Source organism: Lemur catta, chromosome 15 (assembly GCF_020740605.2).
Source record: "Lemur catta isolate mLemCat1 chromosome 15, mLemCat1.pri, whole genome shotgun sequence".
Classification (NCBI taxonomy): Eukaryota; Metazoa; Chordata; class Mammalia; order Primates; family Lemuridae; genus Lemur; species Lemur catta.
In genome coordinates, this window is record NC_059142.1 from 40494698 (window position 1) to 40507610 (window position 12913).

The 12913-nt window shown below is 54.0% G+C and overlaps 1 protein-coding gene across 1 annotated transcript; it reads left to right on the forward strand.

Annotated features, from left to right (window-relative positions):
• The first annotated feature begins 491 nt into the window (after positions 1 to 491).
• On the forward strand, positions 492 to 12567 carry CD300LG (CD300 molecule like family member g). Its single transcript, XM_045526679.1, has 7 exons — positions 492 to 534; positions 1388 to 1723; positions 4464 to 4565; positions 5336 to 5573; positions 6749 to 6861; positions 8766 to 8818; positions 11015 to 12567. The coding sequence occupies exons 1-7, from the start codon at positions 492 to 494 to the stop codon at positions 11126 to 11128; spliced, it is 999 nt and encodes a 332-aa protein (XP_045382635.1). The 3' UTR covers positions 11129 to 12567.
• The last annotated feature ends 346 nt before the right edge of the window (positions 12568 to 12913 follow it).

Consider the following 12913-nt stretch of genomic DNA (forward strand, 5'->3'; position numbering starts at 1 on the left):
CCACCTAGGCCTCCCAAAGCCCTGGGATTACAGGCGTGAGCCACTGAGCCCAGATTCAGGATTTTTGCTGGTAAGAAAGTTACAGGTACTGCTAACACTACATTCCTAACGGAAAAGCTAAATATAACAGGTTTGTGAAAGTCAATATGCTAATTTTTTCTCATCCAAATTCATGGACTCCCTGAATTCTACTCACAGAGCCCTTGGGGTGCGTGGACCACACGTGGAGACCCCCTGGAAGCGGTGGAGTTGGGGGGAGGTTTGCGTGGGTTTCCAGGCCGAGGAGGTCAGCAGCAGCGCCGGCGCCTGACGGCTCAGTATACGGAAGGCAGAGGCACCTTCCAGCCGGGCGTGCAGAGGGGTGACCCGCACAGCCCCTCCCATCCCTTCCACGTCCTGGTCTCGTGCTCCTGGAGGAAATTAAAGCCCCGGCGGCCGGGAGGGCAGCTCACAGTTCCTGGCGTCTCCTCCCGCGGTGCCCAGCGCCCACCATGCGGCCTCTGGTCCTGCTGTGGGGCTGCCTGGTGCTCCCAGGTGAGATGGGGAGGGCGGTGGTGGGAGGGTTGTGGGGCTCATGCCCGACTTTGCCTTTCAGTCTGCAGAGGCAGGACTTTCTGGGCCAACGTTTCCTTTCCCCAATGTGCACCTAGCTGTGACCATCCCCAGCGTCTGGTACTTCCAGGCTTCACCCCACCCCACCCACCCTCAGCCTGAGGTCTCAGAAGGAGCCGACACGTGCTGTTTCTGAAACCCACAGTCAGGTTTTGCCCCGGACCTGTGGGTTCCAACTCCTTTATGGCTGTGTGGCTGCGAGAGTAGCTTTACCTCTCTAATCTTCATTTCCCTACCCTGCACCAAGCCTGGAGGCAGACGAGACACCTGCCCCTGCAATCTGGTTGCCCAGCATTTATTGAATCTCTTTCTTTACCTTTGAGCACTTAAAATCAGGATGTTTTTATAACTGATGTCAGTTGGTCAATTGGCCATTTTGTTTCTTAGCAGTATATAAAATTATGGTGTGTCTTACATATGATGGCATCTTAAATCAATGACATAGGGCATCATTATCTATAGATGAGAAAACTTAGAGGCCCAGAAAGTTGAAGCATCTTCCCCCCGGGTCATATAGCTAAGTGGAAGTGCTGAGATTCAAACTTCCCCCACCTCACCCCTGCCCTGCAGCCCTTCAATGTGCCAGGGTTAGGGAAACAGGAACAGGGCTGCCCCAAGGTTTCCCAGAGGGGGAGGGACAGCCTCTTATAGGGCTGTCCCCAGAAGGAGTGGCAAAGGAAAGCCTTCCTTTCTCCCCATAAAATGGAAGCTTCTTCTCTTGACCCTGATACTTGGATCCTGGGAATTCCAACCTCCAGCCCTGCTGTGGTTTCAGGTTATGAAGCCCTGCAGGGCCCGAAGGAGATCAGCGGGTTTGAAGGTGACACAGTGTCCCTGCAGTGTACCTACCGGGAAGAGCTGAGGAACCACAAGAAGTACTGGTGCCAGCAGGTCGGGTTCCTACTCCTCCGCTGCTCTGGCATCATCTACACGGGAGAAGGCGGCCAGGAGACAACGCAGGGCAGGGTGTCCATCCGAGACAGCCCCCAAGAGCTAGTCTTCACCGTGACCCTGCGGAACCTCACCCTGCAGGACGCCGGGAAGTACCGGTGTGGGGTAAAAAAACTGGTCTTCGATGAGACTTTCCTGGTGTCTCTGTTAGTCTTTCCAGGTAACAAATGTCTCTCCTTCCCCTGGCTGTGGGCCAGGAGGTGCAGAGGGAAGAGGGCGGGGCCGTCAGGACTAATCTTGGTACTGACCTTGTGGGGCCTCTCTATGACTCAGGTCAAGTGTGGAGCAATGTTTGGGCATTGGCTGTGCCGTTTGGGTCTCGCCTGTCCTGTTCTTTTACTCTTGCTGCCCAAGATCATGCCACTAGTAGAAGGCAGAGCAGGATGGAACCCAGATCTGTCCAGGACTATGCTCAGGGGCCTTTCCTCTCTGCCCAGATGTGCCAGAGGGAAATTGCCGGGGGTTGGGGACAAGATGGACGTCTCAGGGAATACAGAAGACTCGTTGCCTGGTGTGAGAGAGATTCCTGAGGCCCCCTGAGGCTGGGCCAACCATTGCGGCATCCCTACCCAGTCCACAGCATCACCTAAGCCCTGGCCACGCTGGCCTCACCCTGCTTGTGGCCTCAGCTCCCCTTCTTTGCCCTCCTTGTCCCCAGATCTTGAAGTCCAGGGAGAGGTTCTGGGGTGCCTGGGAACCAGCCTCTGGGTAGGATGCCTGAAGGAGGGCCTTGCTGAGCTCAGGGACATTGGGGACAGGGGATAGAGCACCTGTCCAGGTGCCTGGAACCTGACCTGGACCTGCTGAGCTAAGGAGAAAGAAGCCAGGGAGAGCCCAGGGGAGTGGGAGCCCCAGTTGCTGGTCAGCGAGGGCAAGATAGGTCTTTGTATCCCCATTTCACAGATGGGAACTGAGGCTCTGAGAGACTAAGTGATTTGCCCAAGGTCTCATAACAGGAATTGGCGGAGCCAGGATTCAAATGTAGGTCATTGCTGGCTTTGGTGGCTGCTCTTTGCCTCTCCTGGCCCCATAGCTGGGACTTATTCCAAACCCAGGCCACATCCCCGTCATGGGTCTTTGTTTTAATTCAGGGAAACAAAGTTAAACTCACCAAATAATAACAGTAGCGTCAAACCACATTGAATCTGCTCTCCATTATTTACAAGATTCTCTGATCTCTTCCAATCTTACCAGCATTCCCATGTCTTTTTTACCTAGCTGTGATCGATTATACCTATATCTGAGGCTCTCCTGTGTTTTATGCTTACCCTCATTAATAATTAATTTGTGTATGACATATGCATTATCCCTCTGCATCAGATCTTCTTGGCCTCTGATGACAGTCGCAACATTGAAAATGAAGAAGACTATGGCAGAGGTGTGCTGGTCAATGTTTAGCAACAGGCGAAGGTGCTCTAATTTGCAGTGTTTGCCAATTTCGGTGGTGCAAATACTCCTGCCATGGCCAATTTCCAGCCATCGGCAGTTTAACAACTGTCTTGCAAATTCCTGAACAGTTAACAATTCACTTTTGGGAGCCAGTATGAGCCACCTCCAGCACCCCACAGAGTGCAGTGAAATGTTAGAAGAATTTCTGGGCGTGTCTGAGCAAGACAAATGTACCCACTGTGATTTCTTTTATTCATCTTCGCCTTGGAGGCCCTAGGCAATGAAATATGACACGATAAAGAAGTATAAATATTGGAAAGGAAAAAATAAATACTCTTTATTTGCAAAAGATTTGGATCATCTACTTAGAAAAATCCAAGAATAAACTGACACAGTATTACAGATTGAGTATCCCTAATCCCAAAATCCAAAATGCTCCAAAATCTGAAGCTTTTTGAGCACCAACATGATACCCAATGGAAATGCCCCTTGGAGCATTTCAGACTTCAGATCCCTGGATTAGGGTTGCTGAACCAGCAAATGCAATGCAAATATTCCAAAATTAAAAAGAAAAATTGAAATCCAAATCATGTCTGGTCCCAAGCATTTTGGATAAGGGACACTCAACCTGTAGAATAGAGAATGGGGAGGTCACAGATGGACATGGGGAAGTGGGGAGCTCAGCAGCTCCTGGGGACGGTCACACCAAGTTTCTGCCCACTGTGCTGAGCACAGATAGGCATTTGGCATTTGAGGAGTCCCAACCTAGTGGGAAGACCCAGTAAACCGGTAACCGCGGTGCAATTGCACGGTAGCATTGATGGAGGCATGCACAGGGTACTGTGGGTGCCCAAAGGAAAAGGGGACTTGCTCCTTCTGGGGAAGACATTACGGATGAGTTGACTTTTGAGCTGGTGCTAAAGGGCAGGAAGAAGTGTGTCAGGCAGAGATGGAAAGGCGAGGGAGGCTTTACACGCAAAGGAGCCGCATGTTAGAGGCAGGGGGTGAGCAGCAGACTCGCTTAACAGGGAACGGAGGGCAACTCTGCACGGCCGGAGCACCCGCTGGGGAAGAGGTGAGGCTGACAGGTGGTTTGAAGTCTGAGTTTAAAAGGGCTTGAAAGGCGTGCTAAAAAGTGTGAGTTTCGGAGTACAGGCAATGGGGGCCATCGACTGTTCTGAAGCAGGAGTGATGGGACACAATATGGATTTGAGAGACCAAGTGGCACCAGTGAAGGGTGGCATGGAAGGGGCAAGCTGAAGGGCCAGGAAGAGGGTGGGGTGATGGTGGTGTCAGAGCTGAGGGTCTAAGCTAAGTGGGAGGCCAAGGGGCTGCAGGAGGGGAAGACCCCGATCAGCAGGAATCTGCCCTGACTGGCGGAGGTGAGAAGATGGCGGTTGTCTGCGCTGAGGTCGGGGATGGGAAAGCGGCTGGCTGCTCCCGAGGAAGGAAAAGGGGATCAGAGCAGTGACTCGTGCAGCCCCTGAGAGCACTCTGTCCCTTTCCTCTAGGGCCCTGCTGTTCTCCCTCCCCCACTCCCTCCTTCCAGCCTCTTGCTACAAGGAGCCCGCAGCCCAAGGCAAAAGCTTGGCAAACGCAGCCCCCAGAACTGAGTGAGTGAATGGTTCTTCCGTCCCTCCTCCCCGCCATGTACAGAAACACCCACTGAGGGCCTCCCTGGTGCCCGCTGCTGCGCTTCATGCCTGGGAGCTGGATTGTCCAGCTCTGGAACTGGAGGCTCAGTGGGGTTAGGTCACTCGCTCAATGTCACACAGGTAGCAGCAGACCGCAAAAGTGGTCACAGCCTGACCCCAACGCTCATGTTCTGTCTGCTCCATCCAGGATCTGGGGGGCAAGCTAAGAGGGCCAGGTCTTGGTCCCTGACCTCTGGACTTATCCCTGCCACCCTGCCCTGCCTGTCGTCGTGGCTGTTGAAGGCACGCAAGGCCCTGGTGGGGTGTGGTGAGGGGGGAGTCAGCATTCGATGGTGATAGAAGGGCCTGCCCTTCTGGCAAGGAAGGACGTGACAACTGGCCAGGACTGGAGGAGGAGGATGGGAAGGTGTCCACTGAGTGGTCATTGTAATGGGCCATGGATGTGGGAATGGGGGTGTGATTGTACCTCCCCACAGAGAGGACAGGCTGAGGGCACAAAAAGAGACTGAACGCCATGCACAGGTGTGGGGTGTGCCTGGTATACGATGTGCTTGCTCCAAATGGCTTCATGTGGGCCTGTTTGCTTACTGGGTTGTCTTTTAGCTGGGGGTGCTCTGAGAAATTGGTCTTGCGGAGGCTAGGGGTCAGGGGTCAGGGGTCAGAGGTCTGGGGATGCTGGGATTTTAAGGGTCAGGGAAGGTGCTGAGGCACTGCTTTTGGACTTGTAGCTTCTCCTGGTCTCTACCAGACAGTCGCCACAGCCAAGCAGGGGAAGACAGGGGCTGAGGCCTCTCCGTTCACAGGGACCTCCCCGTATGGGCACGCAGGAACTTCCCTGTACACAGGAACCTTTCTGCATGCAGGAACCTCTCCTCACGCGGGAAGCTCCCACCCAACCATGCAGCTGGACTCCACCCTCACAATGGACACCAGGTCTGTTCTCAGCAGCGGCAGCTCCAAGCCCAGGTAAGCCTGAGGTGACCAAGGTCACCTTTCAGGCCATCATTAACCATAAGGTGTCTTTGAGCAAATAACAACTGACACTCCTTCCTCCGAGCGGACATATCCTCTTGTCATGGCCACAGCCTGCAGCACAGAGGGCAGATTTCAACCTCCATTCACCCGACATAGGGGCCCTTGAGCAGTGGACAACCTCCACTACAGGACCCAGCAGCCCTGCTGTCCCAGACTCAGACCCGCCCAAGGAGAAGGTCCACCAAGGCCCCAATCCCCACCTCTCTTGCTGCCCCAGCCTCAGGGACGGCCACCCAGTTCAGTAGCTTTTGCCTGTACACTTTCCATTGAGTCCTGTGTCAAGCATGAAAATACAGAATCCAAAAGAAAAAAATGTTTTTCCTTACCCAACTGCAGTCCCAACCTGAAGGATCAGTGCAGGGGGTTATAACCGCACTCAGTTACGGATACCCAGGCAGCCTCTGACAGGTTCAGTCAGGCCCAGCTGAAAGTGAATCCAATGCTGAAAGTTCAGCAATGTCGGGGGAATGAGGTCCCTTACCACCACTCAGGGCTGACCAGGCATTGGGGCCCTGTGCCCTCTCATCTCCCAGGAGAGACAAGGGACCCCTGGAGTCCATGGCTGGACTCAGAAGATACCATGTTGCCCACGTGTCAGTGATGCCAACCCCCGTACAAGCCCTGGAGAACTTCCTGCACACCCCTGTGCTCCATCTCCTCAAGTGTTAGTCTCCCCCGTGTGAAACTGGGCCGCTCCTTAGTTATATAGGGTCGTGGAATTTAACAGCTAATGCTGACATAGTGCCTGGCGTGGGGCAGGCCCTGAACTAAGCACTTTACGTATCCCAACCTGTCTGATCCTCACAACAGCCATTTTACAGAGAAGGAAATTGACACTGTGGGAGATTTAGTCACTTGCCCAAGGTCACCCATCTAGAAAGTGGTGGAGCCAGGGTTTGAACCCAGGCAGCTTGGCTTCAGGGTCTGCGCTAATTAAATGACATGTGTCAAGCGCCAATGGCAGTGAATGCTCTGCCAGCCTTTGCCGCACTGATTTGGATTCCACACTAGGGGTTGGCTTTCTCGGCCTGTGCCTGGGACCCCAAAGGGCACAGCCTTTGGCTTATCTGATGACAGCCACTGGGCTCCTTTCTTCTCGCCTCCAGGGTGTCCATCCCGCTGGTCCGCATGTTGGCCCCAGTCCTGGTGCTGTTGGGCCTTTTGCTGGCCGCGGGTCTGATCGCCCTGGGCAGCCGCATGCTCCTCCGGAGAAAACAAGGTGAGCGAGGGCGGGTGGGAGGAGGGTGGGAGGCTCGCTGAGCCAGGGCCTCACTGGGACCCACAGCACCCCCAACCCTGGAAAGACCTTGTGGGCCCCAGTGTGTCCGGCTGAGATATGGGCATTGAGAGCCCTACTCATCCCTGCTGAGGGAACTATGAGGCAGTGGACGCTAGGAAGGAGCAATGCAGATGGGCGAGTGCGAGCATGAGGGGTCCTCAGCTTCCTCCTGTCTGCCTGAGCCCAGCAGTCTCCTCCCTCCCTGTCCCTCCCAGTGAATCCAGTCCCCTCTCTGCAGCTCCAGCTCCTGTAGGGGGCTGACTGCCAGGGGGAACGCAGGACTGAACACTTGAACTTGAGCAGGGCAGACATTGTGGCCCCACTCCTGCCACTGGGTCTCTAGAGGTGCTCAGTCCTTTTCCTAGGTTTGGGTTCAAATCCCAGCTCTGCACTTTTTAGCTGTGTGACCTCGGACAAGTCACCTAATTGCCCTGAGCCTCAGTTTCCTTAAATGATGGATATATATCAAACAGAAATAGCATACCAGCCACATATATAATTTACATTTTTCTAGTATAAGCAGACATGGTGGCTCGTGCCTATAATCCTAGTACTTTGGGAGGCTGAGGCAGGAAGATAGCTTGAGCCCAGGAGTTTGAGACCAGCCTGGGCAATAGTGAGACCTTATCTCTAAGAATAATAAAAAAATTAGCCAGGCGGTACACACCTGTAGTCCCAGCTACTCAGGAGGCCGAGGCAGGAGGATGGCTTGAGCCCAGGAATTTGAAGTTGCAGTGAGCTATGATGACACCACTGCACTCCAGCCCAGTCAACAGAGCAAGACTTTGTCTCAAAATAAATAAATAAATAAAATTTTCCAGTAGTCACATGGAAAAAAAAGTAAAAAGAAACTAGTGACATTAATTTTAACAATATATTTTATTTAACCCAATATATGCAAAACATCATCATTTCAACATGCAATCAATATAAAAATATTAATAATGCATGTTACACATCCATTTTTTTCAGATTGAGTCTTCAAAGCCCAATGTAATTTGAAGCGGTCACATTTCAGCGCCCCATGGCGATATGTGACATGTGGCTCTGGTGCTGGATGGCACAGATTTAAAGGATTGACTGAAATAACAGCAATAAGAGTTACCTGTCTGCAGCCTGTGTCACTTATATCCTTTAATCTCCTCAACACTGCAGAGTACGCCCATTGTACAGGGGAGGAAATTGAGGCACAGAGCGGTTAAGCAGCTTGCCCTGTGTTTGCACGGCTAGGCAGTGGGGAAACCAGGAAGGCATCTGCAGTGTTGTCCCAGTGAAGGTGGTGGGGGATGGGGTGGGGGTTAGTCCTGGGCCTTGGAGTGACCCCAAGGAAGAAGCGTCAGCTTTGCCTATCTCCCCAGGTCCCCTCAGAGAAGTCTGAGGAGCACACAGAATGGGTGCATTCCTGGTCACAACCTCAGAGCTACTTAGCACCTTGCCTCTCAAACTGTGGTCCCCCAGCTAACAGCAGTGGCATCCCCTGGTAGCCAGTTAGAAACGCAGACTCTCAAGCCCCAACCTACTAAATTGGAATCTGCATTTTAAGAAAATTCCAGGGGTTCCTGTATGCACATTAAGGTTTGAGAAGCAACGACCTTAGTACACAGATTTATTTCCCCAGCCAGTTTCGGGCCCTCACCAGGTGATCCCCATGTACTGATCTCAGAAGGCCACGTCATTCCCGAGGGGCCGAGCTGGAAGGGCCTCCTCTGCCCACCCTGCCTGCCAGCTCCCTCGGGGAATGCCCTGCTCCTGGGTGTAGGGAGGCCAGTCCACCTCTCTGGGAGCAGCTGCAGGCTACTCCTGGCTACCCTAGCTTCAAGGTGCTCCTTTTGTGTCTCTTTCAGCTCAACTGGCCTCCGAGACACAGAGGAATGAGAAGCTCTACCTCTCATGCTTGGTAAGAATGGAGGCGGGCCAGAGCCCAGCTCAGATCCCCTTGGGGCTGGAAGTCAAGACTCCTGGGCCTGCCTCTGCGTCTTCCTACCTACCTGGTCCTCCGTGTCTGACCTGGAGGCCCGGCTTGCTTCCCAGCCTGGAGGAATTTGTGTGAGCCCCGAGACCAGCCCTTCGGGGTGTGGGTCCCACAGAGTGCCCATCCTCACCCCCAATTTGCCACCAAGTGCCAGGCAGGGTGTGCACAAGGAGCCATGTGAGCATCCCCGGCCCCAGGCCAGCACCTTCTTCCTCCCCTCCCCCTTTAGAATCAGAGAACATCACAGCTGGATCCAGGGGAAGCCTTTCTCTGAGTTTGGAGCAAACCCTTTTCACAACACCCAGGGATCCAGGGAACTGTTAGAAACGCATTTTCCCAGGCCCCACTTCCAACGGGACCCCATGGAGGTAGTTTCTAGTGCTTTTGCAAAAGATGAAACTGAATCCCAGAGAGGGTAAAGTTCTTGCCCAAGGTCACACAGGACCCAGATTTCTCAACTCCCTGCTCTCCTCTTTCCAGAACACCCTGATGTTTTCTCTGAGCCTTCTTTGGCTCTTAGACCAAGGTGGTATGGCTGCCCTGGGACCCAAGCTGCGGGTGGCACTCTGGGGACCAGGGGGCAGAGGGAATGGGGGTCCCAGTTCCCATCTTCCTGGAGCAGGGAACCTGCCCCAAGGCTACTGCTGCTGGAAGAGACCGTGCCCTCCCGTGCCAGCACTCCTGCAAGGGGCCGGCACAGTCACACCTCAGGAAACAGAACCCCCCCCACTCCTGGCCTCGCTGGGCCCCTCCTCCCTCATCTGTTTACTGAGATGCCTCCACTCTGATTCTCTTAAGCTCCAGGGCAGGAAAGGGGAGCTACTATTGCCTTCTTTCCTGGCGCCAGTAAGGACAAAAGACGCAGGCCTGACACCCCTCCCCAACCCCCGGGAGGGTTTAGGGTGGGAATGGGATCTTGGGTTTAGGAAGCAGCTGTTGTTGTCTCAGGAAGCTCAACAAGGCCAGAGGTGGTGGAGGGGACTGAGGGAAAAGTCATGGAGACAGGCGGATGGATGGACAGGGGTCACCATGGCTCCCTACAGAGCCCGGCCTCCCGACTGTGCATCCTGGGGCCTGGGGCTCACGCCACTCAACTCCAGAAGAGGGGCTGGGTATGGGGAGGCCAAGGGCACCTGTACCAACCACTTTGTCCCACAATGCTACCTCCGTCCACTCTGAGAAGGGCTGCCTTGGACTTTTTCCTGCCCATGGCACCTGGCCCTGACCCGACTGAGGTAAGAGGGGACAGGAAATGGCACAAGACCAGTGGGCAGAAGGGCTCTAGGGGGCACCTCCTTGTTGGCGGAAAGATGGAAGGGGGCCCCCCAAGAGGGCCCACATTGGAGCTAAGTGTTCTTCCCCTCCTTGGCCCTCCCTGCCTTGCCTGCCCCCTCCCACGTTTCCCTCCTCTTGCCTGGGCTCAGCTCCGCTCGCAAACCATCCCTGCTGCCAAGAACGGGCTGTTCTGACCATGTCTCTGTTACAGCCGCTTGGGAATGGCCAGGACCTGGAGGATGCCGTGATCCACCTTGCAGGGCCCACTGGGCCTCTCGCGAGACCTGAGCCCTCTGCCAGCCTCTACCCGGAGATCCAGGACCTGAGCCAGGTGTGGACAGAAGGGCCTGGGGGTCTGGGGCCACCTGACCCGACTCCACTCTGACGATGCCAGGAAGTCAGGGAGTTTCTCTCCTCAGCAACCGCTCCCCAAACTCCGCACACCTGCATCTGCCCACCTGCTCCATTGTAGACATAGGCCCAGGCTGTTTCACCCAGGAAGCCAGGGCTCTTGGCCTCATATCCTTTTTTTCCAGTCCAGAAAATTCCTGCATAGCTCGTTGGGAATCATGGCTCAAAGAGCCCTGGGCTGGCAGGATGCCCACAGCTGCAGTAGCCAGAGCCTTGCCCGAGGCCTTGAGGGTTCTCCCCTCGGAGGGGTGGACTGGGGACAGGGGAGCATGAATCAAAGCCTGGGGTTCCAGGGAGGAGCACTTGTTAGGTCCCGTGCCCCTGCAGGTGGACAGAGGCCCGGACCTTGTGGGAAAGGCTGGGGCGGACACAGCAGCTACCTAGAGACCACCCCCAGCCGGGCTGTGCTTCCCAACCCCACTGTTGTCTTCACAGACTACAGAGGAAGAGGAACTCCCTTCCCAGGACCCCGAGGGGGACATGATCCTGGTGCCCCCCTTCCACATGACTGAGGAGGAGCTGGGTTTCTCCAAGTTCATCTCCGTGTAGCTGCAGATGGCCCTCCTGGCCAGGCGGCTGTGAAGCCGAATGGCGGGTTCTGCACTGGGTCCCACAAGCTTTCAGCCTTCCTCCCCACCCTCCCCCGGCTGCCCTCCTGCATGCCCCAGCCTGACCTAGAAGCGTTCGTCAGCCATGGAGCCCAGAGTGGTGGCCCCACAGTTCCAGCTGGAGACTGGGACTTCCCCATGTGTCCACCCCTGAGCAGGGCACACAGCCGCTGGACCCTCACGGCGCCGGGCAAGGCTCAGCAGGTCTGGTCCAAGGACCAAGCTCCTGCTCCAGGAGACCCCTGGGGCCTGAGTGCCAACATCAGCCCCACCATCCTCCCTTCTCCTCCCTTCCTGGCACCTGACTCGGCACCACGTTCCTGCACCAGCTGGGGATGAGCGGGGAACGTGCAGGAGTTCGACCAGATTCTGGCTTCTCAAAGCGTGGCTGTGAACCGCCTGCATCCCAGCCCTCAGGGAGCTGTTGAAAATGTAATTCCTGACCCACCAAAGCCATCTCTGAGGCTGGGCCCAGGACTCTGCATTTCTGAAAAGTACCCCAGCAATTCTCACATTCAAGTTTGAAGACCAGCCAGCCTGATGAATGCTCAGACCCCTGCAGCTTAGAGTCTACATGAGTAGGTGTGTGGGGTCCCCCGCTTGCCCTGTATATGATCTGCTCTGTCCACAGCACCGTGACCCAGCTGGGGGCTTCCCTGGGTTCCCCCCTGAGTCTGGGCCCAGCACATTGGAAGAGAGTGGCTGCCTTTCCATTTGCCTTCCCCAGCCGTGCATTCCTGCCTTTGCAAAAATGGTGGAGGAAACCTCGGCTCCTTCCTTGTCTGGGAAGGGTCACTGCCTGTGGGTTCTGGTGGCTGCGAAGAGGAGCAGGAAACCAGAGTGCGGTTGAGGGTCTAAAAAGGAGGAAGGAGGGGACAAGGCAGGAACCTGAAGGTGACCCTGAGTCTAGCCCCCGAGAGAAGGGGTGGGAGGTGGGGGTAGCATAACAGAACTACTGGTTTTTTTCCTTTTTCTAGTTTCTTTAAAAAGTGAAATAGGGGTTGCTCAGTATGCGAAACTTAGAAAGATGGGGAGAAAAAAAAAGGAAGGAAAAAAAGTCTCAGTATGCAAAACTTAGAAAGATGGGAAGAAAAAACAAGAAGGAAGGGAGAAAAGTCTCAGTATGCAAAACTTAGATGGGAAGAATAAAAAGAAGGAAGAAAAAAAAGTCACCCGTAGTCTCACCCCTCCCAAGGAACAATCATTATTTCATCTCGTTGTATTTCCTTCCACTCTTCTTTTCTCCATATAATTTGCTGGTGTTCTTTTTACAGAGTAATTATCTTGTATGTTCAGTTTTGCATCTTGCTTTTCCCACTTAATTATTCCATCATAAGCATTTTCTCTGTGTTTTACAAACCTTTTATAAATAAAATGTTCATCAGCTGCATAATATTTCATCCTATCAATGTGCCTCAATTTATTTAACTGATTCTCTATCACACAATATTTAATTTGTTTCTATTTTTGCTGTAATAAATAACAGTGTGGTGAATCTTTGCCCGGGGCTTTATCTGCATTTGGAGATTTCTTAAAGACAGGCTTATACATGTGGAAGTGCCAGGTCACAGGGAGTGGACATTTTTGAAGTTACTGGTGCCCACTGCCAAACACAGCTTTCTAGAGTGGTAGCACCAATTTTACTCCCACCATGGCCTTTCAATCAGCTTTTCTCAAAGTCCTCACCAGCCTCTGCACCTGTCTCTGCAGCTCAGTAATGCCCCTT

Excerpts from the sequence above, each read along its gene's own strand:
- CD300LG (XM_045526679.1), top strand. The coding sequence starts at position 492 with ATGCGGCCTCTGGTCCTGCTGTGGGGCTGCCTGGTGCTCCCAG. Across the intron at positions 4,566-5,335 it reads AACGCAGCCCCCAGAACTGA|CTTCTCCTGGTCTCTACCAG; the intron begins GTGAGTGAATGG and ends TTGGACTTGTAG. Across the intron at positions 8,819-11,014 it reads AGCTCTACCTCTCATGCTTG|ACTACAGAGGAAGAGGAACT; the intron begins GTAAGAATGGAG and ends TTGTCTTCACAG.